This window comes from Sarcophilus harrisii, chromosome 3 (assembly GCF_902635505.1).
Source record: "Sarcophilus harrisii chromosome 3, mSarHar1.11, whole genome shotgun sequence".
Taxonomy (NCBI): Eukaryota; Metazoa; Chordata; class Mammalia; order Dasyuromorphia; family Dasyuridae; genus Sarcophilus; species Sarcophilus harrisii.
Genome location: NC_045428.1, coordinates 549909995 through 549936616, shown reverse-complemented (window position 1 = coordinate 549936616; position 26622 = coordinate 549909995). Strand labels below are relative to the sequence as shown.

Sequence of the window (26622 nt, the reverse complement as noted above, 5' to 3'; positions counted from 1 at the left end):
AGAGAATGTTGGTCGGGCCACACATTGCCTCTATAAACCACAAGCTCCACATTCCCGGCAAGAGCGTGAAAGGGACGGCGCCGGCTGGGCCCGGATTAAGCGGCAAGGCCCGGGGAGCGCAGCCCCAGAGAGTGGAAGAAGAGGAGGAGGAGGAAGATATTGGAGGAAAGGAGAAAAGGTAGTTGAGGGAAAGGAGAGAAGGAGGCAGAGAGGAAAGGGAAGAAAAGAGAGAAGAGGAAAAAAGTATAAAAGAGAGTGGGAGAGAAGCAGGGGAGCGCAGCGCGCCCCAGCTTCCCGCCCTAGAACCCTGGGAATCCGAGCGGGAGCGGGAGCCGGAGCGCAGGGAGCAGTGGAAGCATAGACTGTGGCAGCGGCGGCCGCGTGGAGAGCGCACGGCGAGAAACATGGAGTCCGGCGGAAAGGTAAGACCCGCCGTTAGTTCTGGTTCCTTCTGAGAGGCCGAGGCCAAGCCGCTCACCGGCCCCTACTCGGGGCCAGGCGAGCAGCGTGGTCGGCCGGGGATGCTGAGGGGAGGGGCTGAGGCACCCGGCGGCTTCCGGCTCCGCAGGCGCCGCGCCTCGGACTGCCGGGCAGCCTCCCCCGGACCGCCTGGGGGGCCCCGGAAGGCTCTGAGGGTGGAGCGCGGGGGCCTGTGCAGCAGGTGGCTGTGCCCCTGCCCCGCTGGGCCTGGGGATTCGGAGCATTGCCGAGGGGAGGATGACGCGGAACCTCCAGCCCAGCCTGGCCCGGCCCAGCCCCGCCGCGTGGTGTGTTCGTAGAAGGCCCTCTTGGGCTTCCTAGGTGAGCCGGGGCTGAGACCCCAGTGCCCTGGAAGTATCCCGGCGTAGTGCGGACTTAGGGCTATGGCTGTGGCCGGGAAGCCCCGGGCTAGAAAGGTGCGGAGCGCGCGCCTTTCTCCGCTCCTCTGAGGTGTGTGCCTCCGCCCCTATCTCCGCCTCTCCGAGACTGGCTAGGAGCCAGCCGCGAGCTGAAATTGCGGAGGAAATCTGCGCCCCCCCGGCCCAGCCTGGCGGCCGCTACTTCCTCCCCTCCCGAAAAGCCAGTTTGAACGCCGGGACTCTTAAGGCACCATGGAAAACCGAAGCCTTCATGGTGGGGTCTAGTTCTGGCTCTGCCGTTTCCTGGCTGTATGACTGTGAGCAAGTCGCCTCCCTTATCCGGGCATCAGTTTTCTTATATGGGAAATAAGTGAGCTAGAGTAGATCTCTTCCATCCCTCTCCCCTCTCTTGCTGTGTGATCTGCGTAGAGCGCAAGCGCGCCAAGTCGGGGCCGGCTGGGTGGGCGAGGGCTGACACTAAACCTTGGCATGGAGGATCTTGTCTCGGAGTCAACCCTGGGCAAAGGAAAGACCTGGGACCGGGTGGGGGCCCTGGTGATGTCAGCTGGACAAACAAGCCTCTCGAAAAGGCACATCTGGCGAGTGGAGATTTACAAACTGATTTAAAGAAACCACATTACACTAGTGAAAGAGGAGGGTGCGTGCAAGCGAGTTGAACTAGCAGAGGAACAGTCGCAGTCCCTCGCTGCTCACACCCCCCCCCCCAATTTAGGAAAGTGGCGAGAACCTTGGGACCCTCATGGTCAGTAAGGAACAAAAGGGTACTATAGGAATTCCTAAGCGCGAGACACATCTATGACCTGGATCGGGGGGGGGGGGGGGGAGTGGACGGGGAAAGGAAAGGGAGTCCTGGCCCATCAGATCGCAACTCCCTTTCTGCAGGGCCTTGGGGGGCTAGGGCTCCTGATTTCTCACCCCTCTGCAAGAGCAAAAGGGCGGCGGAGTCAAAGCGGGAATGATGCTGTAGCACCCCGGTCTCAGTCTCGCAGGGGAAGTACTCTTGGCTAAAGTGACTAAGTCTAGGAGGAGGGAGAGGAGGGAGAAGAGGGGGCGGGCGGGCGGGCAGCAGTCGCACGTTCCGCACGCACTGAGCTTTCTGGCTGGGACTGGCCGCTCCCTGGCTGAGCCCTCCCCAGGGCCTCTTTTCTCCTCCGTCCCTCCCCTAACTCTCCCACCCTCCTTTCCCTCCCAAGCTCTGTAGCTGCCGGAAATCGGGGTGAGGGGCTAGAGGGGAAGGGCTTTCCAGAGCTTGCTCCTGATTGGCCACACAGGCCGAGCCCCCTCTCCCATCTCCCGCTCCTGTCCCAGAGCTGGGTAAAGAGAAGGGGGTGGGGAGCTTTTGCAGATGGAGATATTTGCAGGACCCGGTGGTCTCGGGAGAAGAAATCAGAGCCCGGTGAGGCAGGGACACACCCCAACTATCCTGTCCACCATCCATCCTCCCACACCCCACTGCCCTATCTTTCTTTTGCTGCTTGTCTGATGGACTGGAAAGATACAAAAAGGAGAAAGTTGAAGGCTGAGTGAGTTCTAGCTTCCTGGCAGAAAGGGAAGGAAGGGGGGATGGGAGAGACGAAACCCAGTCTCTTATCTCTTCCCCTCCTCAGTCCTGGAGGGATCTGAACCACATAGAGGGGCCTCAAGGAGGCCAAAGTGTCCTGATCTGCTTTACCAAGACAAGAACTCTATCAGATTGGATACCACCATCTACCTCCTTACCCCCCCTCCCACCCACCCAGTTGAGGGAGAGTACTCTCCCCCTACCTCCACCCCAAGCAAGACTGTCTTAGTTTTTCCTAGGGATACCTAGACAAATCTACCCTTCCAGATACTCTCATGATTCTGATTAACACACTTCAGCTCTTCATTAAATCTTTGCCTCTTCAATTAAAAGAGATGGGGGAGGGAAGGAGTACTGAGGATCCTCTCAACAAGAGATTACAGCCTAGGCCATATCACTAGTGGGGAAAAGCTTCCATGATGGTTTGTGGAGGGAACGTTGGGATTTGTAGACAAAACACCCTCCGAGTTCCTATCTCTGCTACTTAACTCTGCTTATAACCTTAGGTCCAACTTCTGAGTGTTTCCCCGTCTGAAAAAAACTAAGATGAAAACGTAAGATAGTAAGGTACCTTCCAGCCCTAACATTTTTTATATAATGGGGAAATTAGAGGGAGCAAGGAGCTCAGAAGAAGCAAGGCTTGGATTAGAATCTAGATTTTCTGACTTCTAATTCAGTGCTCTTTCTCCTCTTCCATGTAGCCTCTCAGGCTACAGTACTGCCTCTCTGTACCATGCTCTGGTATATGTTTACACACACAACCTTGGAATGAATAAGATTATAGTATTTCCCTCTTCTTCAGTCCATATAGGTTCTTCAAATTAGAAGGAAACTCAAAAGTCATATCCTTTCATTTTACAGATGAGAAAACTGAGGCCCAGGGAGATATGGTATAACTTCCCCAAAGTCACATAGTGATTTCCATATCAGAGCCAGAATTTGAATGAGGAGCTTTGAGTCTAAATCCAGCTCTCTCTCCAACATAATATCCTGCTTAATTAAACTTTACAAACCTAAGGGCTACTTTCAAATAAAAGATTCAAGAGAAACATAAAAGAGTAATCTTAAGGATTTCAATAAGGGTAAAAAGTGTTTACATTTTTTTTTTCATGGAAAAATGATACTTGTATCTCCTAAGAACGTCATCATTACTAGGGCTGTTAGCAGTATACATACATAGAGGATAAGGTTGAGTTGACTGTGATGGAATGATTAATTTTTTAAATTTAAGGAGTGAAAGAAAGGGTTACACAGGGAGAAGGGGGAAGGGAGAGGTAGAATAGAAGAAACTATCTCACTTAAAATAGGTATGAAAGAGCTGAGGGGAAGCAATATTTGAACCTTGCTCTCATTATAATTGCCTCAAAGAAGGAATAACAAAATTGCATATAGAAAACTTATTTTATCCTATAGGGAAGTAGGAGAGGAATGAGATATGGTTGTCTGGGGGGGGGGGGGTACTTATTGAAGAGATGATGGATTAAGAGATGCAACCAGAAACATGAGACTTTGAGGGAGGGATAAGGTAAAGAGAGAAAAGGATAAAAGTGGGAGAGAAGGGAATAATAGAGGAAAATACACAGTAATCATAACTAATTTTGAATAGGATGAATTATCCAGAATGTATTTGGATAGCACAATGGATTAGAAAACAGAATCCAAAATATGTTTACAAGGAACCATTTGGAAGAAAGAAACATAGTAAAAATACAGGCCCACAGGAGAATCTGTTAAGCTTCAAATGAGGTTGGGTGTGGGGCAGGGTTAGCAATCATGATCTCAGACAAAGTAAAAGCAAAAACATCTAATTAAAAGAGATAAGCAAGGAAACTGTATTTTGTTAAAAAATATGATAGACACCGAAATGATAATACTAAACATACCAAATGGCATAGCATCCAAATTCTTAAAGATAAAAGGTTTAAAAAAAAAAAAAAGATAAAAGGTTTAAATGAATTACAGAAAGAAATAGTAAAGCTACTAGTTAGTGGAAGAGCTCAACTTTCCTACCTCAGAACTAGATAAATTTAACCACAAAATAAACAAGAAGTTAAGGAGATAGAATAGAATTTTAGAAAAGTTGGATATGATAGATCTCTGGAGAAAATTTGATACATTCAATAAGGAATGGAAATACAGATTAAAACTTAATTGGAAACTAAACTCCAAAGAATAAGTGAGTCAGATACTTTCATTAGAGAATGAAAATGAAATAACATATCAAAACTTATGGGGTACTTACAGCAGTACTTAGAAGAAAATTTATATCTTTAAATACATCAAAAGCAGATAAATCAATTGGGCATACAATTTTAAAAACTAGAAAAAGAACAAAAGTCCCTAGTTAAACACCAAAATGGAAACTGAAAAAAAATTAAAGGAGAGATGAATAAAAATGATAATTAAGAAAAATTGAACTAATAAATAAAATGAGGAACTGGTTTTATGGGTAGGGAACAAACAGATAAAACTATTGGCTAATTTGATTAAAAAAAAAAAAAAAACCTCTATGCCTTATCTAGAAAGTTGCAGAGATCAGGTCCTATCCTGATATGGGGATTTCACCCAGAATAATGACTGAACTGAAGGGAATGCAACCAGTACAGTGGGCCCCTTGAAATATGTTTAGGGAAATGATGCTTGAGGTAATTCAGTTGTTAATTTAGAATTTAGGTTGCCTTACCTGTAGAATTCAGACCAGCTTATCCAGGCTTCTACTAAAGACATCTAGGTAGGAATCTGTGCCTTTATGTGTCCAGAGAGGCTAAGGCTTTCAACAGTAACTTAGCTGGGGGAATCTGTTGGGAGATTATTTCTCATAAATGTTAGTTTTAACTTGAACTATTAGTACCAGAGAAGTTGGTGCTAACCCTGAGACAAGAACTCCTTTCTTTCTGGTATTTGCCTTGTAGAATGACCCATGCTTTTTTGTGCTTTTTCAGGGACTAGGGGTCAAATTAACCTCAGCTATTAGTGGAGTCAGGACATTACCCCTATTCTTTTTCACTGTGTGACCACCTCTATTAGCCTGAACATTTTTCTCCACCTGTAAAGTTAGAGCTACCCTATTTTCCTCATCCATTGGTTCTGGAAATCAAATGAGAATCTATACATGTAATCTGTTATAGAGAGACAAATGATTTTAGAGAGATACCTTTGTTTAACCTCTTCATTTTAGAGAAAGAGAATTTGAGACCCAGAAAAGAAATCAATCAAACATTTATTGGGAAAGGGGAGGGAACCACACGATCTTGAATTACCTAGAAGATCATTTAATGTTCTATCCCTAGGAAATTCTCTCCTGCCTAATTTCCCTAAAAGTCAGTCACATCCTTGCAGGTTGTCTCCTGGACTGCCTTCCCTTCTTTACTCCTATAACTGTTAAAGAAGAGAGAAATTATATCTTAGCACCAGGCTCTTTTGAAAGGCCCACAGGCTGACTCTATCCTATCATTTATTGAGAATAAATATTTAGAACCTTAAGGTCAGAAAATGTCAGATCTGGGAGGGACCTCAGAACACCCAGGCTTGAGATTGGGAGCGACCTGAGAACACCCATTACTCACACTGGGAGAGATCTTAGAATGTAGAATGTTGGAGGTCAGGCTACAAGCTCATACAAGATCCAAGCTGGAAGGAACCCCAGGTATCGTTTTCCCTGACCTTAACAAATACCAAATAAGATGAGCACTAAGAATCTGTATAGCATAAGAAGAGAGTTGTGAAACTATAAATCTCTATCATGTAGGTTTTTCTTTTAAGTGCATAATAAATTCAGCAGAGACATACGGAACATAGAACATCAGGACTAGGAGAACGGGACCTTAGAATTTAGAAAATCCAGAATTGGGAGAGACCTCGCAACATAGACTATTAGGATCCAGAAAAGACCATAGACACTATCTAGTTCAACTACTTCATTTTACTGATGAGAAAACTGAAGCCCTGAGAATAGGAAGTAACCTGATGAAGGTCAATCAGCAAATGCTTCTTAGGCAACTCTTATGTCTCTTTTCTTCCCCTTGCTACATCTTATCTTCCATTTTCTATATCCCAGCTTCTTAAACTGTGGTTCACAACTCCATATGGGATCTCATAACTGAATGAGGGGTTGCAATTTTATGACTTATTACTAGTAAATGTTTGATCTGTATTTCTTATATACCTGGGGTCATAAATTTTTTTGGGGGGGGGGCTAAATGGAGTCATGAGTGAAAAATTTAAGAAGCCCCATCTAAACCCTCTCCCCAATACATACAACACATATACACATGCTGCTCACTACCAAACAACATCTCCTCACAGTCAAGAAAGATGTGGAGATCTGTGGATTTAGAACAGAAAGAAGTGGACCCTGAAGCAAAGTTGCCTATTTCAGAGTGAATGTAAAGAATGTGGCCTTGTGCCCACCCGTCCTGGGCCTGCCTGGGACTGGGTCCTGCTCACCCCATGCTTGGGCCAGTTCCAGATCCTTATTAATCAGATTGTAACAGCAGCTGAATCCAGCCTTTTCCCAAGACACCTGGTCACAAGGCTTGAGCTCAGAGGTTCTTTTGAGCACCAAGGGGGCCCCTTCTTGGGTTCTGAGGGAGAATTAAAGTTAGGGAGCCCCAGTAAACAAGAGAACACGGGGCTGTAAATGTATCTAGTCCTGGCATGCTCCCATAGAGCCCATCTTCTGAAGGGTAGAATCCAACAAGGGAAGGAGCAGGAAAGCCTGGCCTTGGAGTCCGTGTAGCTGATCTGTTAACAAGGAGAATATCCAGTCTTCCCTGGGCTCCTGACTTGGGACTGAGCTTCTGGAGAGGTTCCTGACTCAGTAAAAAGCCCCTAAGGTCCTACTTCCTATCTTATTTAATAATAGTCATCTCTGGAAGATTCTACCTAGGTTATCTTCTTTGATCTTTATGGCAACCCTGTGATGTAGGTGGTGTAAATTATCCCAGCAGAACTAAGAGTAACGAGGTTGTATATCAAGGAAAGCCTCTGATGTTTTATACATATGGAAATTGAGGCATTGGTTTAATGACTTGCCCAGGTGTCACACAATTATTAAGTGCCTAAGGCTAGATTTTCATGACTGCACATCCCATGGTCATCTCTTTCATTGAACTAGGGGACAGAGAAAGGATTCCTTCGCGACTAAGCTGCCCTGCTGCAGGTAAAACAAGATTCCTATTTACACAAATTCATTTTGCACAAGAAGATTCCAAAGGAGACCCTGTTATGCTACTCTGAAAACAGGTTCACCAAATATCTATATTTCAATAGCTCCTGAGCCTCCAGGTTCTGAAATCCCCCATATTGGCAGAAGGAGGTGGAAACATTGATTCTTTGTCTGTTCTGCCTGCCTGTGAGCCTATGTAGAATCTGGAACTAGGATAAGATCTCTCTGGAGCAGAGGCAAAAGAATCAGTCAGAGCTGATCCTGAAGTCTAAAACCAGAACAGCCGGAGGAAATAATTGGATTTCAGGATAATGAGAACCTAACACCAGAGGTCATCTAAAGAGCATCCAGGTGTATGATGTCTGCCCTTTCATGTCTTGGGCCATCTCATGTCTCAGAGGTTTTCTGATAGACTAATTGATAGACTGATGCCACAGAGAGTGTTTGGGACAGAAAGCAGGAGCCCTGAGAATTTATCCCGTATCTGCAACAAGCTTGATCCAGAATAAGCCCCTTTTCTTTCTTTCAACCTCAGTTTCCTCATCTGTAAATGGGTGGACTAAGTGTATTTACTTATGATAGTAAATGATTATAAACCATTTACAAATCCAAGAGGAAAAGAAGTAGAGACAAAGACAGGCTTTTGGGCCCCTTCCACCCCATCCCTTATCTCTGTAAAATGCTTCTGCTCTGCGTCTGTGATGTCTCCCAAGGGTTTGTTAGATAAAGCAGAATTCACTCAGGTAGAAGAAACATAGGATGCCACCTTGTACCTACAGCAGATACTCTCTACAACTGACAAGTGGTCCAACTAGCCCTCACCTGGCAACTTTCCAAGAGGAGCTTCCCCAAAATAGCTAGCTCGTGCCATCTGAGGATGGCTCCTCTCATTGGTAGGAACTTTACTCCGGCATGCAGAACTCCTGGTTCTGCTGGGAACCCTCAGGAGCAAAACAATTTCAATTTCTTCCCCAAATCAGCCCTCCAGAGTATATGTGTCTTTTCATCAACGAGTTTTTACTAACCATTGTGCCCTCCTCCTCTTCTCCTACTGTACTTAGTTGGGGGGTGGGGAGGACTAGGGAGCAGAAATAGGAGACCCAGCCCTGCCTGGAAAGTTCTTTCTAATTGAGACCAGACTCACATACACTTACTAAAAGAACAGTCCAAGATCTATCTTTGTCTTAGGACTTTTCAAGACAAGGGTCAGAGGAAGATTACTGGCAAACCTCAGCTCTGGACAGCCCAGAATCAAGAAAAAGCCCAAGATGCAGAATTATGAAAAACTGAGATGAGGAAGTAGAATTAGATTTAAGGTTTATATCGACTTTCCATCTAAGGAAAGCATTCCTGGTGATAACAGGCTCCCAACTATGGAGCAAGTTGTTTGTGGAAGTAAGTAGGAACCCCCTCGCCATTGAAGGTAATTCAGATTAAAGGCAGGTAACCAGTATGATTAGGTTCCTATAAAAGGACATCATGCTTCCAATAAAAGTTGGACTAATAGCCCTTTGAAAAAACTCCTTTTAGTTTTGGAATTTTATGCTCAATTAGGGCAGGCTTTTTAGAAAAGAAGGGAATTTGAGCTGGCCCCTGAACCTGAGGTTATGATCTGTCCCTCTCAGGGGATAGTTCCATGGAAGTAAGACAGAAATGGGCAGGGAAGGCTAGGGATTATAGTGACTCACATTTTGGCAGCACATGAAGGTTTACAGTGTGAGGTTTACAATGAAGTTTACGATGTGTGTCATTGTTTTCTGGATAAAGAAACTGAGGCTCAGAAAGACTATGTAATTGGCCCAAGGTTACACAGAACAGAAATGAGGAATGTTCCTCTTTTGCCAAAAAGACCAAGTCTTGTAGTGACTTTTCTGGCTCTCCAGATTGCTGCCCTATACACAATTGGGCCAGAGACTTGCTACTTACCTCCTCCTCACTCTTCCTCTCCCCAAAGAGCTGAACTTGGAAACAGCTCCACAACCCCATTGTTTTTCTAGAGATGGACAATCCAGTCCAGTCCAGTTCTACCCAGCTCCTGTCTCCTTCCCTCTGAATGCCGGTTGCTAAGGTTATCAGCTGGAGCTGATAAATCCAGCCCGATTACTCTAAACTGATAGCCTTTCCTGGTAGGTTATCCACATTCCTCAGTGATTTAGCAAGTCACTTTCCCCCCCTGAGGACCAATTTCATCCGTGAAACGGGCTTTAATATTATTTGCCACTGTTTACCTCAAAGGTTATATCAACTATGATGTATGGGAAACTGTAAGTTAGAGTGATGGGGTCTGTTATTTTTATCTTCATTATTTCCTTGGAAGGGTGACACCCTGCTTTTGGGTCAGACTTAGATCTGTGCTGTTACAAAACCCCAGAGCTTTTTCCCCATAATCTGTCAACTAATATTTATCTAGCATTTTTTTTTTCCTATAACTGAGCTCCTGCTCTCTGGAAGTTCAGAATTTAATCTGGGAGTAAATACCCCACATAGCCCAAAACAATTGTGATCAGATTGTGTGATAGTTAGTGACTGCTACTCTGAATTGTTGAGAGGATCAAAGTGTATTCGTTGCCTGCTTGAGGCCTTTAGGGAAGGTTTTCTGGAGGACTGAGAGCTGAGCTAGAAAGATCTAGAGCAGGAACAGGTATCAGCTCATCTAGGCCTGCCCCTTTGGTTTTACAAGTAGGGAAACTCTCAGCATGATGATGTCATTAGTCCCCAAGGATATGGCCCCAAACCCAAATCCATCCCTGGTCCCCAATTTAGAGTCTTCTAGGTGGGAGAGGGGGGCAGCTAAGGAGGGAAGCTGCTGGCAGAGGCCCAAACCAGGGCTGGAATTCAGTTATTAGAATGGAGAGTAGGAGTTCAAAGTCTGTTCCCCTCGATGGACCTCAGTTTCCTCATCCACAACTGCAGTTGAAAAGCTTACCTAGGATTAAGAAACTTATTGAGAGGCATTGTAGAAAAAGTACTGACAGTGACTTTTGTGACCTTGAGCAAATCTGAATCTCAGTCTCCACAGCAGTAAAATTCTCCCCTCCCTCCAGGGTGTAATTGGAATAGGTAAAAAATAAATAAATAAATAAACAAATAATATAATTAGATTAGGAAACTGAGCTTCAGAAAAATGAAATGCTTGTTATTAGTTTCAAGATGGCAAAAGGCTGTTAAGTGTCAAGACTGGAGAGTGTCAAGTAAGTGTCAAGAGACCAGATTTGAACTGTGTCCAGTAGCTTTCCCACTATTGTTTCTCTACTTTAACAATTAAGAGCTCTGGGCTCCACTGCCCTCCCCACCCCCAGCACAGGAGAAAAGGAATATCTTAGGTTTTTGAATTTAAAGGAAATTAAGGTTCCAATCCTTTCATTTTGCAAAAGGCCATGGAAGGGGATGCTTGGTAAATTTGACCCCATGAATACAGCCCTTATTTTGTCTGAATAAGGGGTCCTTTGCAAGTACTGCACCAACAGTTAAATGAAAATTGATCTTACCTCATACTTCACCAGCTGTTTCCGAAGGCCAGAAACACTGCTCTGCATTTGTTCAGAAAGGTGACAGTCACAGCAATACCCAAGCTGTGGGTGTAAGATCAGGGTTTCTCCAGACCTTCTTTCCCTCCTTTGTTCCTCCCCCTTCTCCTCACTTCTCCCTTCCCCCTTTGATGTTCCCAATTGAGAACCTCAGGTTACACTTAATCACCTAGCCCAGGCCATAGACTGTTCCCAGGCCTGTAAGCCAATCAAGCCCACAGTGGCCCTACTTACCAGTGGGGTGTCTAGCTTACATTCTGCTTAGGGGATAAAATTTAAACATCCATGTGATTATTGAAGGGAGAGAGAGAATCAGGTTCAGACTGAGAGAGACTGATTCCAAACAGATTCAGGCAGTGGATCAGGAAAGACTTCTGGTAGGTGATTTAGAACTGAGCCTTGGAGGAGAAGAGAGGGCTTTTAGGAAGTCAGGGTAGGGAAAGAGTCTCTTTGAGGTTGGAGGGGGTGTGAAGAGGGGGAGGGAGAGGGGGAGGAGGGAGGAGGTGTTAGACTAGCCTGTACAAAGGCTGGAGGTCTGGAGAATGAGTTGGCCAGTTTGGCCACAACAGCCAGCGCATAAAGGGAAATAATGTGAAATAAAAAAGTCGAGGCTTTGACTCAGAGGCCCCTCTCCTGGGAAACGGGGCCCTAACTGTGCCTGGCGTTTTCTGGCAGTGGCCGAAGCCACAGAACTGCTTTCTTGTACAGATTGAGGAGGTTTGGGAGGGGATACGTACCTTACTACTTCTATCCACGTCTTTACTTTATCACACCCAGTCATGCTTATCAAATGAGATAAGAACTTAACTGTCCTTTGTACACATTAGTAGTATGACTTACGCATATCCTGTGGAAATTTGTTTTATGTGACTTCATATGTATGATGTATTGCCTTTTTGATAATTGGGAGTAGAAAGAAAGAGAATTTAAAACTAAAAAGAAAAAAATTCCCATTTCTTTCTCTCTACACAACACACTATTACTATCACCATTTTTTTGCTGAGGCAATTGGGGTTAAGTGACTTGCCCAGGGTCACACAGCCAGGAAGTGTTAAGTGTCTGAGACCAGATTTGAACTCGGGTCCTCCTAACTTCAGGGCTGATGCTCTATCCACTACACCACCTTTCTTTCTGATTTTCTCCACCTTATACCTCTCAGAGTGTTTGCTCTGTGTCTCTGACTAAGAATATAAAAATTCGAAGGGACAATTGCCATGTCTGTTCTAATAACAACCTCTCCCCACAGGGCTCTGAATATAACCCAGAACCACTGACTGACTTCTCTGTCCACTTCTCTCCCTACAGCAAATTACGGCCTCCCTCATGCTGGCTGTGGGTGGTGCAGTCCTGGGTTCTCTGCAATTCGGCTACAACACAGGAGTCATCAATGCCCCACAGAAGGTAAGTCCTACCCTCCCCTTCTCCTCCCTGTTGCCATCATGCCCTCTCTGCCAATGGAGATCCCAGGGTGGCCAATTCTGTTTCTGATCTCTCACCCAAAGAGGGGGCTCCTGAGAGCTCCAGCTTGAGCTGCAGAAAGGAAATGGGCAGTGCCCACAGCCAATCTGTGTTTGGAATGTGGGTGCCTTCCAGGCCACACCCTCTGGGAGGAAGGCAGGTCGTAGTTTGGGATGCTGAGTCATCCTCGGATTTTAACAAAAGGTGACAGAAGTTCAGTCTAGTTCATCAAACATTTATTAAGCCCCACATACTACTTGGCGCCCAAATCAGGAAAAACATGGTCTTGGCCATGGTGGAACCTAGAGTTGGGGGGGGGGGTCATTATTGACCTAAGGACCAGGGAAGATTCATAGGGACCTCAGGTCATCCAATACAACTCTCTGATGACGGATGAGGAACCAGATCTTAGAGGAAGAGGCATTTGAGTTCAGCTTTAAAGGGCAGGTGGGAATTCATCAGGGAAATAGCAGATTTCAAACAAAAAGAACAATGGAGACAAAACCCCAATAAGGAATCACAGGCACAGAGTAGGTCCAGGGGAACACAAGTGGATCAGGTTAGCTGGAATATAAATTGTGCAGGGGGAAAGAGGGTGAGGTAAGATTATAAGGGACAATGGGAGCAGATGGTGAAGGTCTTGAATGCTGGGAAGAAGAGTTTGGATTTTGCTGGCTAGGCAATAGGGATCACCTGAGAGCTTCAGAACAGAGGAATGATGTGATTAGCTTGGGGGATTTGGAAGATTAGTCTGGCAGATAGCACATGAAGGAAAGATTGATTTGTCTGGGGCAGAGAGAAGAGGCCTTAGGAGGAATTGTCTTAGACCAGACTGGAGTGATTAAAGCCTATCCTATGCAGGTGGCCATGACATGTCTAAGTAGATGTCTAAGCCTGGCATGGAGTTGTTAGGAATAGTTTTCCTTTTCTCTGGAAAACACCAGGACTTCCCAGGAACCTAAAAGATCCATGGGGATATATCCATCTCTGACATGTAAGGCTGGGTCCCCCAAGACAAATTATAGAAAGCATAATAACTTGGATTTCTGTAGTGCTTTCAGGTTTACAAATCCTATTCCTTCTGAAGGCAGGGCCCTGCTCCCATGAGAAACAACTCATTTATGCTGACTGTCCTCTTTGAATCTTAAAGAGCACCAAGCTCCCATCCAGAAAGCTTTGACCATTTCCCAAAGCTCTGTACCTGGCAAAGACACCAGTACAGGGCTGGAGCCATGGATCATATCCAGGTGGGAGATGTCTTATAGAGAATTGGAGAGACTGAAGTCCCAGGCATTAGAGGGAGGAGAAGGTAGTCAACAGCGTCACATTTGGTAAAGGTCAAAAGAACAAAGAGTGAGAAAATGCCCTGTGGATTTGGCAAATAGAAAGTTGTTGGAGACCTGAGAGCGGAGTCAGTGAAGTAGTGGGGAGAAAAACTGAAAGTAGGGGATTTAGATGAGATGAACTCTGAACTCCTTCCAGATTTTATGGCCAAATTGTTTGGAACTAAAGACATTCCCTGTCCCTCTCTCCTCCCAGCCCCCAAGGCAGTGTGTTGTCATAGAAGGATGGGAAACCCCATCATTAAATCCCAGTTGTACTACCAACCTGATACATGACCTTTGCAAGTCCTTTTTATCTTTCCCTCAGTCTCCTCCTCCGTCCAATGAAGAGATCAGATGAGAGGGGCTCCAAGATCCCTTCCAACTCTGAGGGTCTCTAGGATGGCAAGAAGGGAGCTGGGTTTGAAATCCTGTACTTCATATTCAAGCTCAGTCCTCAAAGGACTTCATTGGGAGCTCTCAATCTGATCCCAAAGCTAAGAAATCTTTCCAAGTGCAGCTTTGGAAATTTGCCAGTTTCTCTGGAGACACTTGGGGCAAGGAGCCCGGGATCTGCCATTCTCCCTTTCTCACTCCACTCAGCCCCTCAACTTGGCTCAAGAGATGGGGAAAATGCCCTGAAATGGAAATGACCTTGGTCCCAGTCCAGCCTGGTATTCACTATTACTGACTTTTAGGGTTCTCTTTTTATAGGAACACTTGTCGAGATTGGGGTTAGAATAGAGATGATAGCTGTCTTTAGGAATTTGAAGGTCCTTCACGGAGGGAGTGATTTGTCTTGTTTCTTGGCTGCCCTGGAGCCAAACACAGGAAAAAAAGGGTAGAAGTTACAAAGAGAAGAATTTAAGCAAACTCATTTAGGGTTATACCACACAGAATGAGCTGCCTCTAGAGGTAGTGAATTTTCAGACAAACTGGATGACTTACGAGATGTTATGTTGAGAGGGGAAAGGGGCTGTGATTTTTGTTCAGATTTCATACAGACTGGACCAAATGGCACCTGCAGGGCCCTTTATTTACAGATTCTGATATAGAGACTCTCCACAGCCTCAGTTTAGTTATCTACAAGATTGGAATAACTCCAAACAGTCTCATTTAACCAGCTGCATCACTTATCCAAAATGAAGCCAAGAATCTGGGAAGATTGGTTTCCTTTATTTGCTCTGGAAAGGTTGAATAAGCATTAACTCTTGGAGTCCAGAGAGCTGGGTTCAATCCTTCGCTCTAACACTCACCACCTTCAGGGATCTTGGACACATCCTTTATTATCCATGGGGCTTTTTCCTCACCTGTAAAATGAAGGTGCTTGAAGAAGATGACCTCTGAGCCCTCTTCTACTCAATCTTTGAGTAGTTCTCCTCTCACCATAATAAGAGTAGATCTCTTGCCATTGTCGTCCCTTCAAACTCCTAGGATAGTACCTCTGATCTCCAATACTCATAATGAGACATGGCTCAGCTAGACATGTTTACCTTTTACCTGACTTTCAAGGCCACAACAGATTAGGAAAAACCAGATTTAGAATCCTTAGCCTAAGACAGTGAGATAATAATAGTGTGTAGAGGAAGAAGAAGGAAGACATGATGAGGGCAAGGTCTAACAGCTGAGATGTAGAGAAGAGAGAAATTGCAGGAAGAAGACAATTTCTGAAGCATATGAAACTTCAATGAGAAGGCAAAAAAGTCTCAGGAGCATACATGCATATACATTCCCCAACCCATTATCTGAAAGAAAAAGGTGTGCTCTTGACTAACCTTTAAGGTTTAATTCACATTGTTAACATATTTCTCCATCACTTTCTACATAACAAATGAAACCCCGTTTTGTAATTTCTCTAACAGATAAAATGGATCTTTCATAGCCCACCTCTTTCCCTTAACATTTCCAGTCCCAGTCCCCCCACTGTCTATTAATGATCTTGATTGAGTCTTTAAGAAATAGTTGGAGGACAGTGCCTTCTGTCTGGGATCTCAAAGGATACATTTCAGTATGATTGTCATCCTACACAGTTAAAAGAAGTCCTGCTACTGCTATTTAACAGACTAAACTGCTCTCTGGGAACCTCACTTATGTGCATTTCTGGGGATGCTGGAAAGAAGCATCATTGGATTAGGCCCGTCTCTCACCCTCTTGGATTGACATATTGGTCGGGGTGAAGGAAGAGAATGGGCCAAGGAAGAGCCAGGAGTTGATCGGTATCCTCCAAATGGTACCCAAGGACCCTTCCAGATTCTGATTCTCATTTTGAACCTTTCATAGCCTGAGATTGGAAAAACTCCATCTTTGAGGGCCTCCTGTGTCTTTGACATTATCTTTCCCTATCCAAAGGGAAGCCAAGAATCTGGAAGGATAGGTACCAGTGAAAAAATTTAGTCTCATTGAAGGAAAAGCAATCCCTGTTAGAGTTATCCTAGAGTGGATTGGGTTGCCATGCCATCACACACTTAGTGAGTTCCCCAGCATTGTGGGTGACAACCAGATCATGGTTTGTTAGGGATGTTTTAGAAGAGATGACTTTGGGACTCTGAGAATATTGAATCTTTGACTTTATGGACTAGAGGTCATGATTAACTCTGAGGATCTAGAATTCTTTTTTTTTTTTGGCTGAGGCAATTGGGGTAAAGTGACTTACCAAGGGTCACACAACTAGGAAGTGTTAAGTGTCTGAGGTCAGATTTGAACTCAGGTCTTTCCTGATTTCAGGGCTGTGGTGCTCTATCTTTGTGCCATCTAGCTGCCCCTGATCTGGAATTCTTCAAAGGAGATAGCGGTTGAGTTGAGCACTGAAAGACTGGGTGGTAGTAATAATTGGTGGTTATTAGTAGTTACAATTAGTAGCAGCAACAATGCTAGTAATCAGAATAATGAACTTTTTTAATAGGGCTTTAAGATTTACAAAGCACTTTCATGTTCTCATTTGATTCTCAAATGAGATTCTCACAACTACCCTGGAAATAAGGGTTGTTATTGCAGCACCTATTTTACAGAGGGGAAACTGAGGCAGACAATTTTTAAAAGGTTTCCCCCAGGTAACAATAGCTAGTAAGTATCTTGAGTTTGGATTTGAACATGGGACTTTCTGACTTCAGGGTTCTGTCCATGTCATCTAGCTGCCTTAGCTAGGTCCCCCCGAAAGGGTATTTCAGGCATAAGGGCCTTGGGGAAGATAAATTGAACGCTTTGCTCGAGTTTGAACATGGGATACATTTCATGTTTGTGCCTCATCTTCCCTACCTATGAGAAGAAAAAAATATTCGAGTGTAATTCAGTCATAGCTTGAGCCTTTCCCCTTCTCAAATCCAATAGATCCTACCTCTCCAACTCTTATTCCAAAGCCAGGTGGGGGGAGGTAGGACAATTGGGGGTTTTACATTTATAACCTTAGAAGCAAGAGGAAAAAGGTGTCTCGTCCCCAGGAAAAGGCTTGGCTGGGTTCTACCCTCTGCTTTTCCCCAGTGACTAAGACCCAGGTGACTCTGATCTCCAGGTTGTATGTGTGTCTTTGTATGCTTATGGGAGGTGTCTTCCAGATGCTGTCTTTTAAATACAAGTCCTTTGTGTACAGTTGTCTATAGTACCTTCCTGTACTCTGGACAAAACCAGGCACAACCTCCTGCACACAGCACTCTGTGCTCCTGCCAAGCCCCCTCTCACCTGGTTCGGCAGGACGCTCTGGCCAGGGAGGGGCCTTGCTATCTTGGAGGCTCAGTCCTGGACCCAGGTGTTTACATTTCCTGGAATCCTCCTTCTTCCTTGTTCTATCTACACCCACTCCCTTGTCCTCCTCCCCCACTCCTCCTCATCCCCCAACTCCAAGCCAGGGTTCTCTTTTCCTATTCTTTTAGGAAAGCTGTTTTGGTGAGTGAAGGAAGAGGTGTGGGCTGGCAGAGTGGGGAGAGACTCTTGGGTTCCACTCCCATGTGCCAGGATCTGAAACACATACACAATCTCACATTTCCCCCCCCTTTCCCTCTCTCTCTTTCCTGCCACCCCCTGCTCCTAGCCTTGGGGGGCCCCGTGTGAATGGAAGAACCTGTCTTTCTGCATTACCTCTCAGCTGGGCTGGCAAAGCTGCTGTCATTGCCAAAAGCAGGTGGTAGGTGGGGCTAATCCAGGCCACAGAGTGAGCTCTGCCTCCTGAATTAAGCACTCAGCCTTCACCATGAGACAATTCACACGGGCTTTAGACAAAAGTTTCCCTAGGAATCAAGCTCCCAGATCACTTATACGCTGTGTCCCCTCATAGAACACTTCCATTCATTCCCACCAGTCACACCAAGGCCCTTTCTCTTAGGTCCTCCTCCCCCAGGCTTTCCCTGCTGCCCGTAATTCCACCATTAACAACCTGATTCTCAGCCCCAGGTGTGCATCCAAAAAATTTCATTGATTGAAATACTCTGATATATGGTGGCAGGATGGCATTGCTGGAAGGGACCATTACCCTTACTGCATAGAAGATGAAAGAAACTTGGATTCTGGAAAGGGGCAAGACTCACTTAATAGAGTTCTAGCCAAGATTTCCACTTCAAAGGACTGGGATGTTTTCTTCACAGGTGATAGAGGAATTTTACAATAATACCTGGATGAATCGATATAATGAACCCATATCATCCACCACCCTGACCACTTTGTGGTCCCTCTCTGTGGCCATCTTCTCCGTTGGCGGTATGATCGGCTCCTTCTCCGTGGGTCTGTTTGTCAATCGTTTTGGCAGGTAAGCACGTCCACTTAAGCCACCCTAGTTTTCTCCCCAAACTCTGTCTGCCTGTTATTGTTTTTTCTACTTTTTATTGATGCTTCCAAATGACTTCTCCAACTCCATAGACTCTTCCCTTGTAACAAAGTAATAGCCCAGGCAAACAATTGGTTGTGATTGACAATGCATGCTTTATTCCCCACTTATATTCCACCACCTCTGAGAAGAACCATTCTCTCTAAAGGCCTCTGACCCTGACTCTTCATGGCCCACCCCACTTCCTACCACCCCCTTACCCTTCACCTTGCCCATAACCCGACCCTGATCTCTTGTTTGCAGGCGGAACTCCATGCTAATGATGAACAGTCTGGCCTTTCTTGCTGCTGTGCTCATGGGCTTCTCCAAAATGGCCATGTCCTTTGAGATGCTGATCTTGGGGCGCTTTATCATTGGCTTGTACTGCGGTCTCACCACTGGCTTTGTGCCTATGTATGTGGGGGAGGTGTCACCCACAGCCCTGCGTGGCGCCTTGGGCACCCTTCACCAACTAGGCATTGTCATTGGCATCCTCATCGCCCAGGTGAGTCCTTGGGTGAGGTTACCTCCTCCTCTGCCCACCTCCGGCGTACCCTAGAAACACAGTCCTATCTCACCAAACCCCTAGAGCCAGGTAGCTCTAGGTGAAATCCACTCTGAATCTTTCCAGTTACAATTCAGCCCTTTTGTCCTTTATGGACTCAAAAGTGTCACTACACCCCCCCAGCCTGGCTCCAGGGCTACTATCAGTCCAGTTACCCAGGGCTGTAGGAACCCCACTAAGGGCTGAGACTGGTCAGTGAGATCTTCCTGAAAGTACGTCATGGGCTGGGCCTTAAAGTGGGATTCAGATGTATTGGAGAAAATAATAAAGCCTTTTATCTAGGTAATTAGCTCAAATTCGAGCAGAGCTTGGGAGTTAGATGCTCCAAGAAGGAAGGTTGCAAGGACCTGGCCAGAGCAGAGGGAGTCATGTAATGTTAACAAAGATCTCTCCTCTCCCCAATGCCCCAAGGGCTGTTACTTGGGAGTGGAGGGCAGGATTTACCCAGCAAGGACCCCAGGGAAGTGTCCCCTTTCTTAGATTCATTTCCTTCCCTATCAAATGAAGGGATTGGGCCAGATGGCCTCTGCTGGGCCCTTCTTGCTGATCCTATGACTCAGTTTGGATTCTTGGCTGCCCTAGATATTTGGCCTGGACTCCATCATGGGAAATGAAGAACTGTGGCCCCTTCTCTTGGGTTTCATCTTCATCCCATCCGTGATCCAGTGTGCCCTGCTGCCCTTCTGTCCTGAGAGCCCTCGCTTCCTGCTCATCAACCGCAATGAAGAAAATAAAGCCAAAAGCGGTCAGTAGACCCCTGTTGCCACCCCTTTCTCCTTTGCCTATCCCCTCGGTTCTGCTTGTGTACTCATGGCTCTATCCCATCACTTTAGTCCTAAAGAAACTTCGGGGAACCACCGATGTGAGTAGCGACCTTCAGGAGATGAAGGAGGAAAGCCGGCAGATGATGCGTGAGAAGAAGGTGACCATCCTGGAGCTGTTCCGCTCACCCATGTACCGGCAGCCGGTCCTCATCGCCGTGGTGCTCCAACTGTCCCAGCAGCTGTCGGGGATCAATGCTGTGAGTGGTCCCCTCCTCCCCATCCCCATAATCAACCTCACAGATCCCTGCCAGGTTCCTTTGCAGGATAGTGCTGTGAGCTCTATGCCAGAATAATGCCCACGAGTTTGCTGAAGCCCAAACTCAACCACACTAACTTAACCTGGTCTGAAATTAAAACCTGATCCCTTCACCTTCTGTCTTGACCCTTAGTTATACACCCTGCATGTAGAGAGAAGAAATTAGGGTGAAATGACTTGGTTCTCCCCACCCCTCAATGGTTGCTCTCTGCTTTTCAGGTCTTCTATTACTCTACCAGCATCTTTGAGAAGTCTGGAGTGCAACAGCCAGTCTACGCAACCATTGGTTCCGGGGTGGTCAATACTGCATTCACTGTTGTGTCGGTGAGTTTCCAGACCAGCCCATTCTCAGGAACCTTCTGTCCCAGGGTTACCCTTCATCCCCCACCAGAACTTGTTCCCCATTGGGATATTTCTACCAGGAGCCTTGTTTTTTCCAATGAGAAGAGATCTAACTCCATCATTTCCCTTCCTTCATCTTCTCAGAAACCCAACATTCTCCCCCACCCCCAACACTGGATAATGTTTGTCAGCAACAGGACATTATCTTCCTGGACTTTACGGGGATCCTGAATTTGGGACTGGGAGGATGGTTGGAGGCTGTGGTTAATATGGAAACACAGAAGTGGGATAGGAAAGGGGCAGAGGGTGAAAGATGTGGAACATGTATGGTTCTGATGCCTCTACTCTGCCCACAGCTGTTTGTAGTGGAACGGGCTGGACGTCGGACTTTGCACCTCATTGGCCTAGGGGGCATGGCAGGCTGTGCTGTGCTCATGACAATCGCCCTGGCCCTGCTGGTAAGTCAGCTCTGTGTCCCCCTGAGGAAGGCTGGGAGCAAAGCTGCTAAAATGCAAACCCAGATTTTCTGAGTCCCAGGTCAGGGCCCTCTTATAAGAGAAGACTAAGGTTAGGAAAGGACTTGACTTTGCAAAGTCTAGAGAAACTGATTTGCTCAAGATTCCATGGGTATCAAGTAGCAGAGAGAGCGCTGGCTTAGAACCAAACTCTTAGCCAAGTCCCATGATGGCACAGCTTTGGACACAGCCAGATTCTGTATTCTGATTAGCAAGGATTCCCCACCCCATAGACAGCAAGAGTCCTTCCCCCGTGTCCTCCTCTGTGGCTCTATATGAGGCCTGAGGGACTTGGGGAATGTACCGACTAGACCATGTCTTCCACTAACCCTTGGGGTACGATGTGAGTTGGAGGCAGTTACTTTGCAACCTCCCACATGGCTAATGCCCATGGAGAGAGAAGGGAGGTATGGGGAAGGTCATACCAAGACACTGGGATTATACTGCCGTAGTGACTAAGTGTCCTCTCTATAGCCAGACTGGAAAGTCTGAGGACATGATTGGTGGGAATGGGGAGTGGAAAGAAGTACAGGAAAGAATGAAACTTCCTAGCCTGCTGGAGACTTTGGCCCAGTCAGTCTCTGCAGTCTCCCAGCTCCAGGTGATCCTTCTGGATGGCAGTCTGAGAGCAAGGTTCACTAAAGCCCCTTTTTCTTTTCCTGAACAGGACCAGCTTGCCTGGATGTCCTACATAAGCATCGTGGCTATCTTTGGCTTTGTGGCTTTCTTTGAGATCGGCCCTGGCCCCATCCCATGGTTCATTGTCGCTGAGCTCTTCAGCCAGGGCCCTCGCCCAGCTGCCTTTGCCGTGGCTGGTCTGTCTAATTGGTCCTCCAACTTTATTGTGGGAATGTGCTTCCAGTATGTAGAGGTGAGTCCTTTTATGCCCTTTCTTCCTACCTGATGCTGTTATCCCCTGCCCTCTCAGACATGGAGATCACCAACTTTTGCTCTTTATTCTCTTCAAATCTGTGACTGCGTTCAGTCTTCCTATAACCTAAAACTTAGGCAGCTAAGGCCAAGAGAGCAGCCTTGGGCTGATCAGCATGACACACAGAACTAGAACAAGACTGTCTGACTACCTCAGCAGCACTCTTCAGGGCTATCCCTCTCCACATGATGTTCTCCTCATAGCTTATAGCCAAGCCCTCTTCCTCCAAGGCCAGGCCTCTCACAGACACTTCTTTGTGTTTTTCAGCAACTGTGCGGCCCTTACGTCTTCATCATCTTCACTGTGCTCCTCGTCCTCTTCTTCATCTTCACCTACTTCAAAGTCCCTGAGACAAGGGGCCGGACCTTTGATGAAATTGCCTCTGGCTTCCGACAAGGAGGAGCTAGTCAGAGTGACAAGACACCGGATGAGTTCCACAGCCTGGGCGCTGATTCCCAAGTGTGAGGAGAGGAGGGCGGCTGCTCTCTTGGTCACAGACGTGCCTGCTGGACCTCCTGAGCCCCAGGGCTCTTCTCACTCCTCCCCATCCCTCTCTGGCCCTCCCCAGCCTTGACATCCTGGACAAGAACAGATTACTGGGGCTTCTCTTCCTCTGCCCCCCCTTTCCTGGATCTCCAAGCAGAAAGATCCAGAGAGGCACTGGCCAAGGACAAGCTGGGGCTCTCTCCTTCAGATTGTACACAGGAAGAAAAGTCAGAGCTGAATCTTTAGCAAACTTTTTTTTAAAAACTTTTTTTAATTTTTTAAAATATTAAATAGCCCAAATTCCCCATCCCACCTGAGCCACTATGGAACATGAGAAACAGTTATCTGTGGCAAAGGGGTAGAAGAGACATTCCCAGATCTATTCCTTTTTTATCCACTACACTAATCTCTAGGGCTGGATCTACAACCAAGGACAGACACACTAACCCAGCATGAATTCCCCACTTCCTGCTGCAGCCTTCCCACCAGGCCCTCTTTTCCCCTGGCTGGGCCATATTACCTTCTCCTTACTCCCTACCTCCACCCCAGAAGAATCTCTGTCCAGGAAGTGGCTGGACACTCTGGGGAGCAGGGAAGGGTTGGGAGGAGGGCCACAGGTTCTGAGGCCACAATCTCACTACCAGCAGTCCCAAGCCCAGGAGCTGGTTGCCAAACAGGACCTTGGAGGGAGCGGTGACAGACAGAACTAGCTGCCTGAGGGTGCTGACAATTCCCAACACGGATGTGTCTGGCCCTCTGTGTATAGATCAGAAGATATTTATATATATTATATATATATATATTTTGTTGTTAATAGTAGTAAGTTATAGCATATCTGATGGACAGGACAACATGTAAATACCCTGCACGTCCAACTTCCAGTATCTAAAGCTGAAAGGTGCACTTATAAAATCTGATTTCTACATTGTCTGTCTGTCCGTCCATCCGTCCGGCAACATGCGTGAAACTTTGTTTTCCACAGGCAAAGCTATTCTTTACCCTACCACTTGGGTCTCTTGCTTCAGGGGACTCTGGCTTTAGAAAGCCAGGTCTCAAAGACAATGGCAGCAATCTATGTACCAGGACTGGCATCTGAAGTCCAGAGCGCCTGGGTTCAAATCCCCTACATTTCAGTGTGCTACTTGTGGGATGCTGGGCAAATCCCTTCATTTCTCTGGGTCTCAAAGTTCTCACTTATATGATGTTGAATTAGACTGCCTGAGGTCCCTTCCTGCTAGACTCTATGATCCTTCCAACTCAATCTGTCATTCTAGATATGTCTTCCCATATCTAGGGGGGTGAATTACAGAACGTGTAGAAAGCTGGAAGGGACCTCAGAAGCCATCTGATCCAAGTTAAAATCTGGACAAGAATCCACCAGGCCCCATAGTGCCCCATTCTCTGTTCAACTGGCTGTGTTTGGGAGCCAGTCATTTAAGTCTATAGATTTTAATTTTCATAATTATGGATAAGGCCCAGTCTCAGAGCTGATCTCCAAGTATACTAGAAAGAGTACTGGTCGGAAAGGGACTTGTGCATGTGATCCTTTGAATCTCCCTTAGAGGTCATTTAGTTCAAATCTGGCATTGGTGGAAGAGATTGAGAGGCCCAGCAAGAGGAAAGGATGTGCCCAAGATCACAAAAGTTTAAAAGGCAATTTTAATCTAGGGCTTCGGACTGGGAGTCCAGCCCCTTCTCCACCAGACTCTGTTACAGTGCTCGGTCCCATCCGCTGCACTGGGCTCTGGCTGAGGGCGCCTTTTTCAAGCCAACTTAAACAATCCAAGCCTCCCAGGACACAGGATAAATGTGTAGAGGGGGGAGGGCCGTAGGAGTAGGACCAGGGACCTCGGGGAAATGAAACCGACGCTGGGTGTGACTGGAGAATGGTAACACTGTTGCCCCGACATGAGTATCACCCTGATGGATGGAAACAAAGTTGCCTCGAGTGTAGGCAACCTCTAATTCCTGTTTTTGTTTTACTTGAAACAAATCTGATGAGTCCAGAAGGACGTTTTACACAAAAGGAATCGGAGGCAAAAGTGACTGGGACCCAGTTCAGATGGAAGCGGCACGAGGGTGCGCAGGCACACGCACACACACAGACCCGCAGAGAGCTGGCAGGTCATCTCCCCCAAACCCTTCACTTTATAAACGAGGAAACTGAGGCGCAAAGAGATCATTTGCCCGGGATCAATTAATTGGATTATAAAATTAGCTGATTATTCCCAGTGGCCAGCACTTCAGACCAGCATCTTCCTAGGGAGTGGGGATTAGGGGAGGGAAAGGGCGCTTTTGCGCCCATTTTACATCTGATGCCCAGAGAAGGAAGGGGATCCGGATTCCCCAGGGATTCTTCCAGAAATCATCACTGCCTGCCTTCCTTATCGAACTGTGCGTCCTTCATAGAACTTGGAGAGAGAGCCGAGAGCCGGGAGCAGCTTGGAAGCGCCGGGCGGAGCGTGGGGCTTGGGACTCTGGAGGACCAAAGTTCAGCCTCGATCCCACAGCATTCTCACATCCTATTACGTCACAGACCGAGCTGCTTAACTGTGTGACTCAGTTTGTTTGAATAATGGGAATAATTCTTACATCCTGTTACGTCACAGACCAAGATGCTTAACTGTGTGACTCAGTTTGTTTGAATAATGGGTACAATCACCGCACAACTCAGGGTGAAATGCTCCAAAGAGCAAGTGAAATGCTTTGCGAACCTAGAAACAGTAGCTATTATCCGTAGGAAAGAGGCTGGATTCTAACCCCACGATCTTCCCGCCATCCAGCCCTGCCCAGCGGGAGAGACCTAAGAATGTCAGGTCCGGGCCGCCTCCCACGTGGAGCCGGAAATGGCTGGCCTCTCTCTCCGCTCCACTTACACTACGAGAGGTAGAGAGCCCCGCGCAAGCGCAGTGGGCCGTTCGTTCCCCAAGAGGCAGGTCACTTCCTCTCTCGGGTTCCGTCCCCCACCTCCGTGTACCCAACCGGTGACTTCTCGGAACAGAAACTTAGGATGGATCTCTGCATGTCATTCTCCACGCATGCGTGGGCAGAGGCAGGCCGCTGCATCTCTCCATCTCCATTGCCCACCAGCATCAGCACGTGCAGACCTAGCCAGGGCTCGGGAGACGAACGCACCTCTCCACCAATCCCGACTCAAAGCTTCGCGACCACGTGACGAGTATGGGCGGTTCCCGCAGCTATTCGCGCCCTCAGCCTTTTGGGAGTTGTAGTTCATCTGGATGGAGCCCCAAAGCTGCTGAAACTTGTATTTTCCGCCAGCGTGAGTGCTCTTAAGTGTAACTTCAACGGATCTAGGTGAATTTGGCCTCTGTCATCCTGCACGATGATAATCTTAGTCATTTCTATGATGCTTAAAGTATTAGGAAATAATTCCCTCCTAATAACTCTGAGTGGGCGGCAATGCAAAGTTTTAATATACCCCTTTTTCAGACGAGAAAAGTGAGCCTCGGAGATTAAGTGACTTGCCTCTTGTAACGCAGCGTGACGATGTTAAGAAGGGTTGGATTTAAGGTTGGCGGATAAAATCCCACCTGTGCTCCTAATATCTGCAGAAATGGGAAGTTACTTTTAAACGTCTCTGGGCAAGGGAGTCAGACTCCAACGTCCCATCCAAGGCTACGGCTGTGAGCCTATGGAAAAGGCGTATTGGAGTAATGGTGTCCTTTGTGTGAAGCTGTCCACAGAAAGCTCAGATTTTCCTGGAACATTTTGGCTCTTTCCTTTGTCTGCTCCCCAGTCTTCACCCACAGTCACTCCTTTCTTTGCATTTACTTCTTGCATATATATTATGTATCCCCGTAAATATGAAATCCCCACCCACCCGTATTCACGCCCTACTTTGCATTTACTTCTTATGTGTATCCTACACGTCCCGGAAAAATATCAAGTCCTTAAGGCTAGCGTCTGTTTTTTTTTTTTTTAATTTTTCGCTTTTGTATCAATGCCTCGCATATAGTAAGTTTTTAATAAATGTCCATTGATTAAGTTCGTTGTTG

At 46.5% G+C, this 26622-nt stretch overlaps 1 protein-coding gene across 1 annotated transcript; it reads left to right on the top strand.

Moving 5' to 3' along the window:
• Positions 1-26615, top strand: SLC2A1 (solute carrier family 2 member 1). The gene is made up of 10 exons (XM_031962358.1): positions 1-422; positions 12421-12516; positions 18470-18630; positions 18952-19192; positions 19835-19997; positions 20086-20273; positions 20552-20656; positions 21031-21132; positions 21857-22060; positions 22388-26615. Exons 1-10 carry the CDS (start codon positions 405-407, stop codon positions 22583-22585), a joined length of 1476 nt encoding a protein of 491 aa, XP_031818218.1. The 5' UTR covers positions 1-404; the 3' UTR covers positions 22586-26615.
• Positions 26616-26622: the final 7 nt, after the last annotated feature.